This window comes from Eleutherodactylus coqui, chromosome 6 (genome assembly GCF_035609145.1).
Source record: "Eleutherodactylus coqui strain aEleCoq1 chromosome 6, aEleCoq1.hap1, whole genome shotgun sequence".
NCBI lineage: Eukaryota > Metazoa > Chordata > Amphibia > Anura > Eleutherodactylidae > Eleutherodactylus > Eleutherodactylus coqui.
Genome location: NC_089842.1, coordinates 99,692,063 through 99,713,762, shown reverse-complemented (window position 1 = coordinate 99,713,762; position 21,700 = coordinate 99,692,063). Strand labels below are relative to the sequence as shown.

General features: G+C 45.0%; 1 protein-coding gene across 2 annotated transcripts in view; it reads right to left on the bottom strand.

Moving 5' to 3' along the window:
* KIRREL3 (kirre like nephrin family adhesion molecule 3) overlaps positions 1–21,700 on the bottom strand; it is a 765,513-nt gene that overhangs the window by 50,939 nt on the left and 692,874 nt on the right. For both annotated transcript variants that reach the window (XM_066607257.1, XM_066607258.1), the window contains exon 11: positions 13,804–13,904. In XM_066607257.1, the coding sequence (XP_066463354.1) occupies positions 13,804–13,904 (101 nt within the window). The remainder of the gene's footprint in view (positions 1–13,803; positions 13,905–21,700) is intronic.

Here is a 21,700-nt window from a genome sequence, read left to right as displayed (position 1 = left end):
GAGCGAACCAACGAGGATTTTTTATGTTGGTTGAAAGTGACCGAATAGTAAATGATGGCTTTGCATTTATGGTCCTTCTTTTAGATGAGCTGATTTATCGCGAATGACATCAGAGTTAGCTTGTTCGCTCTCGGGCAGACTGTTTATACAGGCAGATACATCGTTGGCTTGTTCAAACGAGAAATCGTCCAGTCTTTCACATTCATTGTATAAACTGAACGATAAGTGAATGATCTACACTACCGTTCAAAAGTTTGGGGTCACATTGAAATGTCCTTATTTTTGAAGGAAAAGCACTGTACTTTTCAATGAAGATAACTTTAAACTAGTCCTAACTTTAAACAAATGCACTCTATACATTGCTAATGTGGTAAATGACTATTCTAGCTGCAAATGTCTGGTTTTTTGTGCAATATCTACAAAGGTGTATAGAGGCCCATTTCCAGCAACTATCACTCCAGTGTTCTAATGGTACAATGTGTTTGCTCATTGGCTCAGAAGGCTAATTGATGATTAGAAAACCCTTGTGCAATCATGTTCACACATCTGAAAACAGTCTAGCTCGTTACAGAAGCTACAAAACTGACCTTCCTGTGAGCAGATTGAGTTTCTGGAGCATCACATTTGTGGGGTCAATTAAACGCTCAAAATGGCCAGAAAAAGAGAACTTTCATCTGAAACTCGACAGTCTATTCTTGTTCTTAGAAATGAAGGCTATTCCATGTGAGAAATTGCTAAGAAATTGAAGATTTCCTACAACGGTGTGTACTACTCCCTTCAGAGGACAGCACAAACAGGCTCTAACCAGAGTAGAAAAAGAAGTGGGAGGCCGCGTTGCACAACTAAGCAAGAACATAAGCACATTAGAGTCTCTAGTTTGAGAAACAGACGCCTCACAGGTACCCAACTGGCATCTTCATTAAATAGTACCCGCAAAACACCAGTGTCAACATCTACAGTGAAGAGGCGGCTGCGGGATTTTGGGCTTCAGGGCAGAGTGGCAAAGAAAAAGCCATATCTGAGACTGGCCAATAAAAGAAAAAGATTAAGATGGGCAAAAGAACACAGACATTGGACAGAGGAAGACTGGAAAAAAGTGTTGTGGACGGATGAATCCAAGTTTGAGGTGTTTGGATCACAAAGAAGAACGTTTGTGAGATGCAGAACAAATGAAAAGATGCTGGAAGAATGCCTGACGCCATCTGTTAAGCATGGTGGAGGTAATGTGATGGTCTGGGGTTGCTTTGGTGCTGGTAAGGTGGGAGATTTGTACAGGGTAAAAGGGATTCTGAATAAGGAAGGCTATCACTCCATTTTGCAACGCCATGCCATACCCAGTGGACAGCGCTTGATTGGAACCAATTTCATCCTACAACAGGACAATGACCCTAAACACACCTCCAAATTGTGCAAGAACTATTTACAGCAGAAGCAGGCAGCTGGTATTCTATCGGTAATGGAGTGGCCAGCGCAGTCACCAGATCTGAACCCCATTGAGCTGTTGTGGGAGCAGCTTGACCGTATGGTACGCCAGAAGTGCCCATCCAACCAATCCAACTTGTGGGAGATGCTTCTAGAAGCGTGGGGTGCAATTTCTCAAGCTTACCTCAACAAATTAACAGCTAGAATGTCAAAGGTGTGCAATGCTGTAATTGCTGCAAAAGGAGGATTCTTTGACGAAAGCAAAGTTTGATGTAAAAACAATGTTATTTCAAATACAAATCATTATTTCTAACCTTGTCAATGTCTTGACTCTATTTTCTATTCATTTCACAACGCATGGTGGTGAATAAGTGCGACTTTTCATGGAAAACACAAAATTGTTTGGGTGACCCCAAACTTTTGAACGGTAGTGTAACTTTGATTTTTATACCTGTATAAAACGAACATCGAGCGAAAGGTAAACGATTATCGCTCATTGTTCGGTCATTGGCGTGTGTTTAGACTGAACAATTATTATAGTTCTTTTGAGTGAATTTTTATTTTTTTTTGGGTTGGTAATCATTCCATCTTAAAGCACCCTTAGAATGTGATTTATGATTGACAGCAGCGTCCAGTGTACATCTTGTGCCATGTATGCAGTCCTTGAAGAGCTGTTCGGGGGTGCCTACTGCTGTACGAGATGTGAGCGTGTTGTGTATTTGGAAGCTCAGATGCACAGCTTGTAACACCGAGATCCATTGGCAGCATGGAAAGGAGTTTGCTGCTCACAGAGTAGAGACTCGCTGGGGTAGAAGTGGGGGTGGGTGGTAGTTTGGGAGTTCAGGATGAGCAGGCAGAAGGAGGGGTACAGGGAAGAGAGTCGGGAAGGTTAGTCCTGAATTGGAACACCCCAACAAGTTTGCAAAGTTGGCAGATGAGGGGGATTCCATTACAGGATTAGCACTGCTGCAGCAAGACATGCCCTCTGACCGCCAGGGGAATGTCTGCTCCAGTAAGAGGGAGAATAGGAGAGCAGGGCAGAATAGACAGGTCCTGGTAGTGGGAAACCCAATTATTAGGTGGACAGACAGGGCAATCTGCCACAAAGACTGGGATCGTTGAATGGTGTGTTGTCTCCCTGGTGCTCAACTTCGACACAGAACAATTAGAGTTCGGATTTGTGCATTCCAGAGAGAATCTGAACACTTACTGTTAAGTCTAAATGCATTTTGTGTAAAAGCGCTTTAAGTAATGGAAATAGGGTTGGAGTCCCGGGAGGGGTTAGTACAGTTGGAACTGGCAGAACAGTTAATAGGAATACAATTAAAATAAAAAATAACCAAAACCTTCTAAACTGTATGGTGACTAATGCTAAGTCTGACCAATAAAGTAGATAAACTAGAAGTAATAAGGTCTGTGGAAAACTATGACATAGTGGGAGTAACGGAGACCTGGTTGGATGAAAGCTATGACTGGGCGGTGAACTTGCAGGTTTACAGTCTATTCAGAAAAGATTGTAAAAAAATGGAAAGGGGGAGGGGGGTTGTCTTTATTCCTGTTTAATGCCCACATTACGGGAATATATATAGGAGGGAGATGACCATGTGGAGTCTCTATGGGTAGAGATACATGGAGGGAAAAACAATAATAAAATCCTCATAGCAGTTTTCTATAGGCCACCAAATATAACAGAAGATACTGAAAATCTATGACTGAGGCAAATAGATGTAGCAGCAAATCACAATGAGGTATTTACTATGGGGGACTTAAACTAGATATAAACTGGGAAGCTGAAACCTGCGGATCTCATAAAGGCAACAAGTTTCTGTCAAATACTAAAGATAACTACCTTATCCGACTTGTACAGGACCCGACTAGAGGAACGGCCATTTTGGACTTAATATTAACCAACAGACCTGACAAAATCACACGGTGCAGGTTGGGGGCACCTAAGAAATAGTGACCATATCATCATAAATTTTTAACTCGTCTTTGAAAAGGGAGATTTATAATACTAAACTTTAGGAAGAGAAAGTTCGATCGGTTTAGAGATTTCCTACGCACGCATACACGCCAAGATAGTACATGGCGATTGGCGGCACGCAGTCATTATGCAATGTCAATGTGTAGTGGCTGCATTCCGCATGTCTCGGCACAGATGTGAGATACACTCTTGTGAGCCTGGCTATAAAATGGTTAGGAGTACGAGAAAACCAATGCGGCTCAATAAGGATGTAGAGGGGACAATAAACAACTAAAGGAAAGTGTTTAAACTACTAAAACAAGAAGGCAGTGAAGAAGCACTAAAAACCTATTCTTTTTAATATATTAACCCCTTAGTGATGAAGCCTGTTTGCGCCTTAGTGGCGGAGCCAATTTTGGAAATCTGACATGCGTCATTCAACGTAGCATAACTCCGTAAAGGCTTTACATATCCAAGTGATTCTGACATTGTTTTTTCGCCACATGTTGTACTTTATTTTGGTTGTAAAAAGAGACCGATATAATTTGTGTATATTTATTAAAGGTACCAATATTGGAAAAATTTTGAAAAAAATTGTCATTTTTTCACATTTTCAACTGTAACATCTCAAATATGTCCAAACATACTGTACAAATTTTTGATAAGATATATATTTCCATCTGTTTACTTTATTCTGAATGCACACTTGAAAAACTTTTGTGTTTTTTTTAACCATTTATAGGACGTACAAATTTAACATTACTTTTCAGCATTTTGAGGAACACTTTGCCAAGTTTGCAAAGGCTCAAATTGCAAATTGCGTATTACAGGTAGCGGTCTGAATAACACCGGGCTCACGCAGCCGTAGGTGGAATCCGTTTGCGGAGGCCTGCAGCGGATCCCAGCTTTGAGCCTGGCTGTGACACTGTGTACGGCCGCGTAATGTACTGAGCATAACTGCCTACTCACACAGGCGGTCATTCTCAGTACTATTTTTTTGTTTGTATTTCCCGGACCGTCGCTTAGCGATGACGAGGGTACCCGCAGCCCGTATACAATGTAGTTGCGTATGGGCAGCGGGTATATCCGCGACAATGGAGCACAATGGGCTCTATGTTGTGGATATCCGTGGTAAAATAGAACCTGCTGCGTTCTCTTTTCTGCGAGTGGATTACACAATTCCGACCCGCTAATGTGAGCGGAATTGTGTAATCCAATGCGCTTCATCTGCGTATTACCGCGGATCAGACGCATGCAGAATCCGTAATTCCTATCCGGTCATGTGAGACCGGCCAAAGGTAGATCGCTACCTTTTTATTACGTGACCGGGGACCGCGCAACGAGGTCACCCGTCACTGCTCCAGGCTCACGGCGACTGTTGGTCGCTGGGAGCAAGGAGATTTTAAATTTCCTGGGCTCCCTGACTCCTGCGCATGTGTCCGGTGTTTTGCCGGCGGTCGCATGCGCAGGATCCGGGAAAGTTCACGGGAGAAGATCGCGTCGGGGTGCAAATACGGAGGCCTCTGGTAAAAAGTTTTATCTCCTCTCACTGATCGCATCGGTGAGGGGAGATGAAGCTTCACCTTTTTTTAACTTTTACGTGATCGCCATTATCCATTGGATAACGGCGAACACGTGACGAGGAACCGCTCACCGCGGCCCCCCGTAAAATCTCCAGGCTCTCGGCTACGTTTTGTAGCCAGGAGCAGAGAGATTTTAAATTATCCTGGCAATCCACGGCTTTTGCGCATGCGTCCGCCATTTTGGCAACGGGCGCGTGCGCAGAAGCTGTGGTAAAGTCCGCGGATAAATCCGCGGGCCTTAGGTATGTCATTTCATCCTACCTCACGGATATGATCTGTGGGGGGAGATGAAATGCAAGCTATTTTAACTTTTTTAAAACTTTTTTTTTTTTACTTTTACACTTTTTACGCTTTTTTATAACTTTACATGATCACTGCTATCCATTGGATAACAGTGATCATGTCCCCGGTATAATCTCTCTGCTGCGGGCTACACATGGCAGCCAGGAGCAGAGGGATTTTAAATTTCCCGGGGCTCGAGCCCGTCTGCGCACAAGCCCAATGTCAATCATCGGGCGCGCATGCGCAGACGGGGATTCGGGTCCCGGGACATCGGGGAGGACTTTGGTGAGTATTTTCACCTACCCTCATGGATCCGATCCATGAGGGGAGGTGAAACTGACTTTAAAAAAAAACCTTTTTTTTAAACATTGGATAGCGGCGATCGTGTGCCCGGGGACCGCTCACAGCGGTCCCCGGTAACACTTCCTGGTTCCCGGCTACCTTCAGGAGCTGGGAGCCATGAGATTTCAAATTTTCCGGGGGCTCCCGGGCTTCTGCGCATGCGCCTGACGTCATCGTCTGGCGCGCACGTGCAGAAGACCGCCGGCGGGTGTGGGAGGACCCGTTCTGCAGGGGACACCGGGTACAAGCCGCTTGAGTATTTTCAGCTGCCCTAATGGATCCGATCCATCAGGGTAGCTGAATCTTTACTTTTTTACACATTTTTGTTTACTTTTTTGCGATCGGCGCTATCCATTGGATAGCGCCGATCTCAATGCCGGGGGGGGGGGGGGGGGGGACTGCCCGCATCCTGGGATGACAGCTCCATGCTGTCGGCTACCTGCGGGCACCGACAGCATGGAGCTGTCACGTCCTCAGGCAGGTGGGCATTAATCCAAAAAGGATGCATAAAACTACGTCCTCTAGGATTTCTGAGGACGTAGTTTCCCGATGGGGCAGTCGTTAAGGGGTTAATGGCCTGGTAGAACTATATTGTGCAGTAAAATAGCCCATGCAGATGATACAAACTATGTGAAGAAATTAAGACAAAAGAGGACAGAATGCCGCTGCCAATAGATCTGGATAAGTTGGTGGCTTGGACAGAAAGGGCAAATGAGGTTTAAAACTGATAAATGTAAGGGTATGCACATGAGCTGAGGAAATACATGTCATCATTACGCACTAAATAAGGAAAAGGGGATTTTAGTTACCTATAAGAACAACTGGAGCAACCAGTGTCAGGCAGCTGCTGCCAAGTCACATATAATCATTTGGTGGATCAAGCGAGGTCTAAGGACACATGAGGAGAACATTGTTCTTCCTCTTTATAAATCACTGGTTTGACCACACATGGAATATTGTGGACAGTTTTGGGCTCTGGTACTCAAGGAGGACATATCAGAGCTTGAGCAGGTACAAAGGCAAGCAACTAAAGTAATAAAAGGAATGGATGGACTACCATACCCAGAGAGGTTATCAAAACTGGCCTTATTTAGTTTAAAAAAAATAGACGGCTGAGGGGCGACCTAATGACTATGTATAAATATATCGGGGGACAATACAGAGATCTCTCCCATCATCTGTTTATACCCAGGGCTGTGAATGCAACAAGGGGGCACTCTATACACCTAGAGGAAAGAAGGGGGTTCTTTACTGTAAGAGCAGTGAGACTATGGAACTCTCTCTGCCTGGTGATGGCAATTTCAATTAAAGAGTTTAAGAGGGGCCTGGACACCTTTCTTGAGCGATACAATATTACATGTTATAGTAATGATTACTATAGAAGCGTTGTAGATCCAGGAATTATTTTGAATTCCAAATTGGAGTCAAGAGAGAATTTTTTTCCCCTTAAATGAGGAAAATTGGCTTCCACCTTATTTCAGGTATTTTGCCTTACTCTGGATCAACATTGGGTCGGGAAATAGGTTGATGGACATGTCTTTTTTCAACCTAACATACTGTGTTACAGTGACTACAAGACGACATTCAATTCTGGTACCTAACATCCTCCATTATCATTTAGCAGGGCATTTTTTGCTGATCTTACATATATTCTATTGCATCTGACTATAGATAGATCCCAGGAGGACTCTGATATACTCTCACCGAGTTAGGGTGTTCAAACCCTTATCCCCTGTGTCAGATTATCCAATCACAGAGCATGTTAATGGAGTCAAACTCCAAAAGATAAGTGCTGGAACTATGCAATGTTTTCTTACTAAGGCAACCAAGTCAGAAGTGAAAGATTTCATAATTTCTTCACGTTGATGAGTTTGATGTGAGATTCAAATGAAATCTTCCTGTGGAGTGGGCTTATCAATACAGATGCTTCACTTTGAAGTTTGACTCGGAATGGAGCTCCGAGTCACAGGGGAAGAACGTCAAGCTGACTTCTCCCTGTCTGCATCATTTTGAGTGACAGCTATCTCCCCAAACACAAAGGAGAAAAGAGCTATCACTGCACATGATCTGGGTGGTGAGAGGCCGAAGGGGAGCTACCCTTGTAACTCCGAGCTCTGTTCCGAGTCAAACTTCAAAGTATGTTTACCCTGAAATGTCCCCACAGTGTTGGTGGGTAAGACACACACAGGGCAATGTGTATACCAGTCCGGGGTTCACGCTAAAGGATGTCAAATGCAGCTCTTCTTGTGACAAGAATTACTCATGAATAATGTAACTCTGTAGCAGATAAAGAATTTGATTCTTTTATATGCTGTACATTATATCCATATGTGTAGTGTATTTGAGGGGCCTGTATATACAAAATTTTTCTTCTAGGTTAAAAAAAAAAGATCCACCTGCATGTATTGTAAATGGGCACTACTCTCCACCTCATTTAAAATCATCAGGTTCTTCATTTTTTTTGAACATTACATTTTCACTGTTCAAAAACGTGCAAAGGATATTTTATATTCCACAAAGTTCACAAATAGATATTGTTCTGCATAATTACTCCTGAGAAATCCTTATACTTGCACAACTATTGAAAATTATTATTTTTCTTTTTATTTCACCAGCATTTTACTCATGGTAAACAACTCTGTGACTGAAGATGGAAAGAAACAGCTCTTTCTGCCTCTCTCAGAGCAGGAAATCCCAGGACTGGAGCACCAAACCGAAGCTGAGTAAAGGCCCATTTACATATAACGATTGTCACTGAAAATTTGTTCCCAAGAAACGAAAATGCTATTGGTTTGTCGCTCAGTTTCAGCCTGCATAAAAATCATTGCTGGTTCGCTCGCTTCTAGCTATATCTTAGCATTCCCCACTCATAGGAATATGAAGCATTGAGCAAGAAGTTAGTGATTCTCAGTGATGATCTGCTGGTCTAAACATTCTGCACGAACAACTAGCAGTGACATCATAAATGGGGCATTACATACAGCCAATCTTTGTGTGCTAGCTGCAGTTGCATAAATAACCCAAGACGACTTATGACCTTGCACACACTGCAGAAATATTTATCTGTGCATTAAGGATGCAATATTGACTACAATCGGTACTTACAATGCACACAAATTAATTACAAACCATAATGTCCAGCAGTAAAGAAGCAAATTCTTTAATCAGAAAGACTGAACCAAAAAAGGAGCGCCGCTCCATTCAGGGGAGGATGTGCTGCAGGTACTAAAACATGGCGGCTGCAGGATTTATTTTAGGACCATGACATTAATCAAGTTTTACTATCAGAGTGCCATCTCCATACAGCTGGAGCCTTTTACGCTGTGGCCACTGCGTGGATGAATTCCCTGGTGGGGTTGTGACTGTGTATATATGTAATGTAATTACTTGTTCTCTTGTGATTATCTCTCTTAATCAGTTCATGAGTGTTTGTGCATCTCCCGGCACAGAACGCACACGCTTTGTGAGATCCTGAGGCTTGTTTGTGTGTAGGTGGAAGAGGTAAAAATAGATTACACAAAGCCTCTTCTCCCCTTCAGCTATCTGTGAGCCTGCGGGCGCTGAAATTGATAGAAAGAAGATCAAAGATGTCCTGGTTTTATTTTTGGAACGTGCGCAAGACTCTGTGGAGAAGCTGCCGTACTGACTCAAGCGAAGGCCCTGGAAGAACAGTTGTGGATGGTAGGAGTGTGATTCATGTAGGTCCGAGACATAGGGGGTGGCGTGGGCTCTGGAGGAGATGCTTAGTGGTGGACGGGCACTACTTAATAAGATGCTAGAAATGTCAGTCTACAAAAGTATACAGCTTTCAAGGGGTAAGAGAAGGTGGAGAGGATGTGTCCCACAGAAGAGTAAAAGAAGGTGAAGAGGATGTGTGCCACAAAGGAGCAAGAAACAATGGAGAGGATATGTGTCATAGAACAGCACAAGATGATATAGAGAATGTGCGCTACATAGGAGCAAGAAAAGTTGAAGAGGATGTGTACCGCACAGGAGCAAGAGTAGATGAAGAGGATATGCACCACTAAGGAGAAAGGGGAGATGATGGAGATGATGTGTGCTGCATACTAGCAAGAGAAGATGGAGAGAATGTGTGCCGCGCAAGAGTAAAAAAAGATGGAAAGGATGTGTACCACACAGGAGCAAGAGAAGATGGAGAGGATGTGTACAACACGGGAGCAAGAGAAGATGGAGAGGATGTGTACCACACAGGAGCAAGAGAAGATGGAGAGGATGTGTACCACATAGGAGCAAGAGAAGATGGAGAGGATGTGTACCACACGGGAGCAAGAGAAAATGGAGAGGATGTGTACCACACGGGAGCAAGAGAAGATATAGAGGATGTGTACCACACGGGAGCAAGAGAAGATGGAGAGGATGTGTACCACACGGGAGCAAGAGAAGATGGAGAGGATATGCACCACTAAGGAGAAAGGGGAGATGATGGAGACGATGTGTGCTGCATACAAGCAAGAGAAGATGGAGAGAATGTGTGCCACGCAAGAGTAAAAAAAGGTGGAAAGGATGTGTACCACACAGTAGCAAGAGAAGATGGAAAGGATGTGTACCACACGGGAGCAAGAGAAGATGGAGAGAATGTGTGCTGCGCAAGAGTAAAAAAAGATGGAAAGGATGTGTACCACACAGGAGCAAGAGAAGATGGAGAGAATGTGTGCTGCGCAAGAGTAAAAAAAGATGGAGAGGATGTGTACCACACAGGAGCAAGAGATGATGGAGAGGATGTGTACCACACGGGAGCAAGAGAAGATGGAGAGAATGTGTGCTGCGCAAGAGTAAAAAAAGATGGAAAGGATGTGTACCACACAGGAGCAAGAGAAGATGGAGAGAATGTGTGCTGCGCAAGAGTAAAAAAAGATGGAGAGGATGTGTACCACACAGGAGCAAGAGATGATGGAGAGGATGTGTACCACACGGGAGCAAGAGAAGATGGAGAGGATGTGTACCACACGGGAGCAAGAGAAGATGGAGAGCATATGCGCTGTTCAAGAGCAAGAGAAGATGGAGAGGACGTGTGCCGCACAAGAGTAAAAAAAGGAGAGAATGTGTGCAGTACAAAAGTAAGAGAAGATGGAGAGGATGTGAGTCACTCAGGAGTTAGAGAAGATGAGGATGTGCTTCTGGTTCATTGGCACTACTGTTTTAAGGGAATGTGGACATTGCTAATAAGAGCCTATCAGTAGATTCATGCCTTAACTAGGGAAAGCATGAAATACCGACAAGCTGCCTCATTAAAAAGACCTAGGTTTATTCTGAAATGGTGCAGCGTTTCACAGTAAAACATAGGATTAAAAAGAGCCAGACACTAGAATGCGTTCCCTCTAGCTCCCCCCACCCCACTTGGCTAGATTGACAAATCTCCCCCTATCTGCGTCTAGCCGAAGATCTGTCAATCAAGCAGAGCCAGGTGGAGAGAAAACAGCTTTTCAAGATCTCTGCTTGCTATCAGGGAATGGAAATTGACTGTTTACATTCAGAGTCATTCTGACTAGGTTTATACAATTGTATTCAGTCTAGACCATCCTCTAAACACAGCAGCAGCACAAATCTGAAGATTAGGCTGTTTACCTGACAGCGGATTGTCTACACTGCTTATTACAGTGTATCAGAGCTCTCTCTTGTAAGAAGCCACACGGGAGAGAAACAAGAATGATCTCATTCAATGACAGCAAACAGAGATCTGGAAAATGGGAAGGAATCTATGCACAAAGTCTATATAAGGAAAAGCTTTGCAACTTTATGGTAAAAAACTGGAGAACTCTGTTAAACTATTATTATATTATACACATTCACCCTTCTCTTATGCCGATTTCAAATTCAGATGCACCCAGAGCTTCATTCACAATACTGCTGCTTACCTTAGCGCAGTGCATTGTGGGTGTGCAGAAGTCTCTTGCACAATGAGTGCATGTTAGGTAACATGTCTTGTGGTGGCCATACACTGTATATTTTTGCCAGATTAACCATCTTTCAGTGGAAGGGAAGGAGGTAATTAGCCATTTACGCGTAATGATTATTGCTCAAAATTAGTTCAAACAAATGAATTTGAGCAATAATAATCATTACGTGTAAAAGCAAAAAAAAACAAAACCCAAACGGTCACGATTCATTCACTTTCATAGTAACATAGTATGTTAGGCTGAATGAAGACACTGTCCATCTAGTTCAGCCTGTTTCCACCTCCGCTCTCCTACTTGGTCTATAGGAAGGCAAAAAAAGAAACAAAAGCAACGGGCCCAAAAAATTCCTTCCTGACTCCATAATGGCAGCCAGAGTAATCCCTGGAACAACATTTGAGGTCAACAACCCCGCTGGTCCCCTAATGTCTATATCCTGTAATATCCTTCCGCTCTAGAAAGACATCTAGTCCCCTCTTAAACTCCTCTATGGATTTTACCATCACCACGTCCTCAGGCAGAGAGTTCCACAGTCTCACTGCTCTTAGGCTGGGTTCACACAGGGCGGATTTGCCGCGTGGAATTTCACCGTGGCAAATCCGCCCGCATACGCTAATCTCGGGATTAGCCAGACATGTGGACGAGATTTCTCTAAATCTCGTCCACACGGGACGGCCAATCCCATGCGGTAAGTCCGTAGCATGTCTGTTTATTTTTACTTTTTTGTTTATTTTCGTCGCGGCCACGCTCTCCTCTATAGGAACGCCGGCTGCAACAGAAAAGCGAGCGGCCAGGCCGCTTCAAAGCCACCGCGGCTTAAACCGTGGTGGTTTACCCGGCGGAAATCTCGCGGTTTTTGCTGCGGCCAAACCGCGAGATTTCGGACGGGAATACGCCCAGTGTGAACCCAGCCTTACAGTTAAGAACCCCCTTCTATGTTGGTGATGAAACCTGTTTTCAGTCAGCGAAAAAACTATCGCTGGCTTCTCATTGCATGTGAATGCTCCCCGCTCAGCGCTTCACGTAGAAGGTGAAGCGCTGAGCGTGAAGTCCGTGATCAAGTGATAAGTCTTTCTATCTAAATGCTCTGCTCGATCGCTGATGACCTCAGCGGTGACATCGGCGCCTGTGCAGTCGTTTAGACGACTATCGTCTTGTGTAAAAGGAGTGAGTGGTCAGTGTAAACAGGTGGTTGTTAGTCTCTGAACGACTGCCTATTTATTATGAATGGAGGCGGCGGCCAAAAAAGATCTTCGGCGCGCTCTTCCTCCATTCACTGAACTACGACAGCACAGGAGTGATTGGCCATCTTAAGGGTACCTTTACACGGGATGACTGACGATTCCACAGAAATCTGCTGATGTTATTTTAATGTGTAAGGCCACCTTTATTGTCAAGTATATACAAACTGTAGCACTGTGAGTGCAGCTCTAGATGCAACTAGAGTACAACAAGATGTTCATACAAGTCATGTAGGAGCTTCATTTAAATACAGAAATAAATGTATTATGGTGGTTGTGTTCGCTACTGTGTCCTGGGGCTTGAGGAGGCCCAAAAGGTTCCTCTCTCCCATATGAAGAGAACTAATAATTCAATATGATAGTGGGGGAGAAGGAGGTAATAACTGATTTTGTAATGGGGCCAAAGTTTGGGTCTGGATTCCATCCTGCAATCATGTATATGAGGAGCTTTGACTATAGAACTCTTGGCTGGACTTGTACACTGAAATTTGGTAGTTGAGTACCTCATGGTTATTGGCGACTATTGAAGGGGAAATATATTGTATTTCACAAGAGGCCAATTATCTATTGTGCGGCAGGAAATTGGATGAATGCATTAGGCCTGAGCTTGGACATTGGGACTGAGCAGCGGGGCGATGTCCCTTTAAGTGCAGCACTTTTTCTGCAGAGCGAGGCACTGAATTTAATTGAGAGCAAGAATGATACTGGAAATTCTCATTAAGCCTCATCAGGAGCCGACGTTAATTTCTCCATTTTGGATGCCACCGACTGTTTTGGCTACAAGATCTATTTGTTTGAGGGGATCGGCTGCTGTTAGAAGTCGCAGAATATTGCTGTCATTATCCAACCATAGAAAACAACAATGGACGGAGCAAAGTGCTTTATGGGCTTATGCAAAATACAGCAAATGGAAAGTAATGGCCTCAGAAGCATTATTTCATGAAGTTGTTTGAATGGCAAAGCAGAGCGATTGATGGGGAAATGAAGCTGGGAACCATCCCAAAATAAAATTGCACTCTCTCAAAGAAGTAAAGCCTCCCTGCGCCCATACTTACGATCCTGTCTGGGGGAGGGGTGCTGCGGATGAAGCACTTGATCTGTCCCTTCTCTCCGTGTAAGGCATGCTGCGTCTGGGTGCTGGAGATTATTGGGGGACCTGCAAGATGAAGCAAAACTATTCTTAAACTCAGTTAGATTAATCAAGGCATTTTATTACCATCAGCCAATAACTGCAAATTTCTTCTACAAATACCCAGGGGATCATAATAAAATACGGGCAGCCATCTCTGACTGGTGAGGAAGCGAAGTCATAAAATCCCAGGAAACGGCACAGAATTAGTCAGAGAACCCCCTCCCTGTGCAGAGCACTACCCTAAAAAGGCCTGTAGGGGGAGCTGTGGCTCCAGCCTCTTTTAACCTGTAGAGTGCGGTCTGTATCAGAGATTGCTTATTGTTCTGGGGCTGGCATCATGCCGCTCTCTGGGGCCCCTCTTTAGCATCTTTGTGTAGATACAGGAGACTCTTTTAGTATTGATGTAATACATGTTAATTCATTTGATTCCTTATGTCACCTCTCATCTGCAGAGTCTCAGCGGACTCCGGACGGAATCCAACCATTGACAGAGGTTACAGCACATGATGTGCAGAATCACATTATTGTAGAAATCTTCTGCATTATGAGCAATGGTCCAGAAACGTCATTGTTCGGTCTCCCGAGTGTTGGCATGCCATTTTCCTGGCTCCCAAATGTCAATGTGTCATTGTTCTGCACCCCAAGTGTTACTATATAATTGTTCTTTCCACCAAGTGTCAGGGTGACAGCTTGCATCCTCTAACCTTACTAGACTCTTAGGCCGGCTTCACACAGGCATAAGTGCATTTACGTTACGTATTTGCGCTATGGGCGCTGCATTTTTATTACCATGTTTTACTGTGTGCACAAAAAAATTTCAATTGGCAATTTAGACCGCCTGCATATGGGCGGGTCAGACCCCACATGAGGGATTCCCGCACGGAGTTCGATCCGGTGCCCGGCCGGTAACCCCAGATTACCTCTCCGCCATCTTCTCCTCTGCTGCGAATGTGCCGGCGGGACGTCGCTATGGCGATGACGCAGCACCTGCGACCATTCTGCAATGATGATTGCAGAACGGCTGCAGGACGGACGCCCTCCATTGACTTCAATTGAAGTCGGCCGAGCTTAGCCTGCACAAAATCTTAGCATGCTGCAATTTCTCCCCCTTGAGCGGAAAATTTCCCCGCTCGTGGGCAGGAAATCGTGTTTTCTCATAGCATGCTATGGGCTGGATTTGCTGCAGAATCCGAAGGCGGAATCCAGCTTCGGATTTTGCAATACAAATCCGCCCGTGTGCAGGAGGCCTAATTCTAATTCGCTTAATATGTGCTGTGTTCGTGCGCAATATGCACGAAAATACAACACGCTACATATTTTTTGTACAAACAAAATGCGGAAAATACGCTTATATGAACGAACCCATTGAAATCAATGGATTCTATTCACTGTGCATTGCGCACACAAATTTTGCACGCGTGATACGATCGCAGATGCGTTCATGTGAATAAGCCCTCAGGGGCATACACAAGATTTTTGGGTTCGAGATCCCCGACGCTCAATTGATTCACAGGGCTGCTCTTATTGTCGTCAGCACAGGAAGCTGAAAACGCTGACCATAGTGTAGTGGCCTGGGTTGGTACTGCAGGCGGGCATGTGCCTTTCATTGAGCTTGTGACTGCTCAGCCTAATACAGGTTTCAGCAGTGATTCTTCTATGGCCGCTGAAACCTGTGAGTAGCTGAGCGGTACTGTGCACAATGAACAGAACGTGACCGCCCAGCTACAGTGCTGGACTAGGAGCCGTCCAAATGGGTGAATATTCAATTTCTCTTCATTTTAATCTTTTATAATTGTTTAACCCCTTTAATATCAATATTCCTGCTAATCTAGCCCGCTGGGGACGTCTACATCCCTGGTGGTCTACAGCAGGGAAGAGGTTAATTTCTGTAACTTTGGTAGTCTACAGATGTATTCTTTGTAACCATGATTGGTCTGGCTGGTGTGTCAATAGACTGCAAAGGGTTACAAAAATAGCATAAAGTGCCAAACGTTCTTTTTAGAAAGACTACATCTGTAGGATAGTGAAATGCAATCTAGGGCAGTGAGGGGGTAAATCCAGTATCCCGGGTGAGTTTGAGCAGTGAAGGGATTAATGATTGTTCCTTGGAGGTCTAGGACAATGAAGGGATTAATGTCTGTATGCCTAGTGGTCAATAGCCGTTTAGGTGTTACTATCAGCATCCCTGGCTATCTAGGACAGTGAAAGTGTTAATGTAATTAACTAGTAAGTGAGGGGTTAATCTAACATTTATGATGGTCTTAGGCAGTGAATAGTATATTTTTAGGATATGTTTATCTAGCGCAATGAGGGGGTTAAATTCAGTATCTCTGGTAGTGCCGAAACACATGAACCTGACTTGCTGTCTTCTGTATTTGGGGCGTTTTTTCATTGTGGGATAAAGTTCTTTATTTTTCTTTTCATTTAACTCTGGCGCTGGAATTTTCTGTCTCAGTTACTTAGTAAGATGTGGGGCGCTACGATGAGGGCATCCGTCTATTGTATATATTAGGAAATACTTCGGACGTAATTGTCCAATGGATGCCTCCTATACAGGTATATGCAATATACACTGGCATAACTATAGGGGATGCAGGGGATGCGGGTGCACCTGGGCCCAGGGGCCTTAGTAGGCCCATAAGACCTCTCTTCCCAATGTAGGGAGCCCAGTACTGTGAATAAAGCATTATAGTTGGGGGCCCTGTTACAGGTTTTGCATTGGGGCCCAGGAGCTTCAAGTCACGCATACATCATATATTGGCCACCACGGTGAAATAAAACACACATACTGTGCCCTGTGCAGCAAAAGTATCTGATGTATACCAGCACGGTCACTCTTTTGGCATCCGTTGGGCCCACAGTGGTCTATGGACAAATGTAGCATATGTGCGGGAACCACTTCCGGACACCTGTGTGAATAGAGGCTCAGTATGTGGCACAGTACTATGTATGCTGGTTGTTGGCGCAGAGCTCATCTTGTTCCGTTTTTGGTCGCTCTACTCACATTATAAATTATTAAGTGAAAAGTGGCGGGTGACAACGCTGGTGTGTGCGGCTGTGCATTGTGTGGAGTCGTGTAGTTGATGGGTGGCGGGGTGGAGGTCATAACTTCCAGGCAGGATACATGATGGCCTTTGTGTTCACTATAGATCCCTCCGGTGTTTACTGTAATAGCAGAGAAAGACTTTATGGATTTCTTTGTTCCTGTGTCGCCTTGTTGTGGATGTCTTCCTGTCACCCAGTGCTCGCCCCCTCTCCCCCTTCCTTCAGTATAGCGGAGGCCCCGTGAATTCCTTTTACGACAGGCACAAGTGATATCTGTGTTTATTAGCTGATGGGGAGCGGTTACTGCTACTTCCCACAATGCACTGCTTGCCCTGATTAACATAAAGTCACATTGTGATAAAGAGCATTACCTCATTATAAAAATTAGGATCCTTTCACACGGGCCGATAACTCTTCAGATTCCTGCGATCGTCAGTGTAAATGTATGCACAGACTGAACGATGAATGGTAATTCATTAAGTTAGGTTTATGCATGCAGAAAACTGAATGACGGATCGGCCTGTGTGAACAGGCAGTTGCTCATTTGTGAACGACTGTCCGTTTTCTGTAAATGGAGGCGTGTGGGCCAGACCGATCCCGGTCTTCTCCACCTCCATTTGCTAGTCGTGATTGTTCCTGTGTAAGGCCGGCTGTCCACGGGCTTTGCGAAGTCCTGTGGCGGATCTCTGCCGCCCGGGAGCAGGGGCCGCTGCCGAATCTCCGCTGGTCAGCCCTATCTGATAAATAGGCTGGCCGCGGAGAATTGGGGCAATTCGCAGCATGCTGCAAATTGCCCGCCGCGAGCGGAGAATTGCAATGATTCTCTGCTCGTGGACAGGGGCCGGCGCTTTCCATAGCAATGCTATGGAAAGCGTCGGCCGGCGTGATTCGGCGGTAAACCACCGGCGAAATCACTGCCGTGGGCAGGGGGCCTAAAAGCATGGGAACAGTTCTCATTGGGACAGCCTGTGGGGCATCTATGCCCAACAGATCATCCCATGTAAAAGGGCCCATGGTTGCAAGGGTTTATGCTTCTGTGTTATCTAGTCCAGCTACACTGGGGACAGACGTTGGGTAATACCCCCTTACTATGACTAGTGTATCAGTTTTTACAGTCATTGTGACATTCTATTCATAAACCAAGAGGCTGAGGAGGGCCAATGTCTTACGTTCCTCTTAAAAAGCGAAAGGTTGCAATTTATGGAATTGTGGCCACAATGATTGCACAAGTATACACACCCTTTCCTTTCAGATTGAGCTTCATTATTTTCTCTTGCAGCACTATTTATTTATTTTATTACATCTTGTACAGACAATGGGGCATATTGATTTAGACCGGCATTTCATATGCTTGTCTATCAGTGGTGTAACACTAATAGAGGCAGACTACACGACTGCTATGTGGCCCTCAAGGCACGGGGGCCCCACTAAACCTCGTCTCTTTTCCCCTTTTCCAAACTCCGAGTAAGAATCTTCATAAAAACTCACACAGTCACACAGACACCGGCCCGAGTGCCCTGAGCCTCACCCAACTCCTCCCTCTGTCTCCTTCACACATACTCAGAATACAGGAGGAGGAGAAGTCAATGATGCTATGAGAACTCCAGATGGTATTCATGTGACTGTGTATGAAGATTCTTACTAGCGGCTTGTGGTTCAGCAAGTGGGATGGGGTCCGGGCCCTCCATTATTAAGTGCGGTACACAAAGGGAGATACTATCACCAAGTGGGAGCCACAAAGCAGAATACTATTACTAAGCGAGGGCCAAAAAAGGAAAACTATCACTAAGCAGGGGCTACAAAGGAGTTTACTATTACTAAGTGGGGCCATTAAGCAGACTCTTATTAAGCAAGGGCTAAGGAGGGGGTATACTGTTACTATGCAGGTGTCCAAAGTGCGATGATATTACTTAGTATGCCCCTTTGTGGCCCTCACTATCACTAAGGGGACCATAAAAAGGGATACATACTAAGTATGGGCCACAATTGGGGATACTATTACTAAACAAGGGCTAAAAAGGGAATACTATCACTAAGCAGGAGCTAAAAAGGAGATTACTATTCCTAAGTGGAAGCCACAAAAAGGGACACTGTTACTAAACAGGGGCCAAAAAGCAGACCATTATTAGGCAAGGGCCAAGAAGGTGATATACTGTTACTATGCAGGGTCCCAAAGTGGGATATTATTACTTGGTGAGGGCCACAAAGGGGCATACTATCACTAAGTCCATAAAAAGAGACACTTATACTAAGTGTATGGAGATACAATTACTAAGCAAGGGACACTGATACTAAGCAGGGGCCATAAAGGGACACGCTATTACTAAGCGGGAGCCATAGAGTGGGCATTGAGAGGAGCAGTGGGGGTAGCGGCAGGATGGGAAGAGTGTGTAGAGTCATTGTTGGAAGAGATCTTCATGAGGGCCTAGACCCAGATAGTGATAAAAAAGGAAAGCAGACGTCACCAGAGACGTAATCAGAGAAGACGTCACCTGTGATGACTAGAGACACCGGTACTGTAATCACTATCACTGTGTAGAGCAGGCATCTGACTATTATATGGTAACTGATATTTAGAGGTACACTACTATCTGATGTATCTAAGCCCAACGTGCTATAAATGTTGTCTAACAGAATGCACAGTGTATATATATTTTTTTCTCTCTTGGGGGGCCCAATTCTGAGCTTTGCTATGGGGCCCATGAGTTCTATGTATGCCCTAGCCTTCTAAGTTATGTTTATGCTGAAGTGAAATGCAACAAATATATTAAGAGGCACAAGCCTCTTGATACATTTGCCACATTCTTCAGACCGTCTGTCCACCGAATCTGAAATCTACCGCAGCTCGATGAGCAGTGTAAACGTAAGCCCCATTGTGTGATAGAGGGAGGTATATTGGCTCCTGCTCCATGCTTAGCTTCAATTATTGAAATTTGTTATTTTCTAAGAAGTTTCCCAGAGTGGGGGGTGCTGTATCTCTCCGTACTGGGGTCCACGGTGGGCCTCCATCCATGCACAGTTTGCCTATGCATTTTTAACAACACAGCTGTTCCAGGCACCGGGCTGCCAGCCTCATGACTCTGCACCGTGTAGCTGAGGAGTCCTGGTAACATATGGATGAGCACTAGATTTGAGAATTAAAATATCATGGATGACAGAACTGAACTCATGCATTTTGGAGAGGTGCGCTAACCCACCGACCCACATAACCTGCCGTACATTATAAACAACTGCGCATAGAGCCAGAGATCCTGAGGACTCCATGCTGATCTTATATACCCGGGTGTTCCAATGAAGAAAAAACTTCTCAGAGGTTAGATAGCCCTAGCGCTTCCATATCCACTTAACCCTTCATGTACCCTACAGCTCAATGAGTTATTCCCTTCTTTATACAATAGGCTGCAATGCGATGCTGTTGCAATCCTTCGTGATAATTCTCTGAGGGCTCAGTCACACAGGCGTTATGCGCAAAACAATTCTCGCGTCAAAACTGATACGTTCAAAAATTTGAGGGGGCACGCAAGAAAAAACAGACCTAGCCGCATTTTTCTGCTCAAAAGGGGCTTTTCCCTGTTGCGGCTGTGACAGCTGCATCAGGGGAGTCCTTGGATGTGAAACCTGTGGATGCTGTCACATCCAGAGGTTTCACCTTTGGTCAATGGGGCTGGCAGCAGCAGCGGCGGCCTCATTGACATACAGGGAACATCGTGATCCTCTGCCACAGCTGTGGCAGAGGATTTCTTCATCTCCGCAGGGAGTCCCCTGGTCACTGAACACTGTGACAGCAGTTGTGGCAGAGGACTGCAATGTTCTCCTATTGAATTCAATGGAGCTGGCGTTACAGCCGACTCCATTAAAAGCAATATGCTGCCGGCAAGCCCTGCATTGATTTTTCAGGGAAGGGCTTTAAATATAAGCCCTTCCCTGAAAAACATCCCTAAAATGTGTGAAATGTAAAAAAAATATATATACTCACCTCTCCGCAGCTGCTGGAGCTCAGGCGCGTCCAGTCGGGTCTTCTCCTGCACTGCTGTGAAGTGATTTCAGCAGGCAGGGATTTAAAATCCCCGCCTGCTGAAAGGGCTGCCTCTGATTGGCTGAGTACTGTGACCAATCAGAGGCAGCTCTCAGCTATTAAATGACAGCTGAGAGCTGCCTGTGATTGTTCCTTGCGCTCATCCAATCAGGCGCAGCACTCACCCATTCATGAATTCAATGGGAGAACTTTGCGCTCCTGTGCCCCAGCCGTGCCAGTGGTTCGCGATCTTCACTATATATTCTCAATGGGGTCGGTGCTGCTGCTGCCAGCCCATTGAGCACAATGTGAAACCCCTGGATGTAAGTAAGCGCTGTGAGTGAATCGAGCAACAGCCAATCACAGCCGGCGCTCGATAAACCAATCACAGCCATTTAGTGATGTCATTCACTGAATGGCTGTGAATGATCGAGCGCCAGCTGTGATTGGCTGGTGCTAGATCCAAACACAGCGCTTATTTACACAGCGCTGATGGTGGGGGAATTCAAAGACGAGCAGGGAGATGACAGCGGGGAAAAGCCTCAAGTAGCTTGCCTCACTGCCGGGGAGACCATTGCGCCGGGGAAGCAGACGAAATGGGCAGGAAAACCAAAAAAGAAAAAAAAGAAAAAAGGCTTAAGGGGTTAAGGACACACCACGACCCATTACTCGTAAGTTACCAAGGACTCTTTTGCTGTGCCACAAGACTGACCCCTGCTAGATCGCAAGTATAAGACATTATGGCAATAAATTTCTGTTC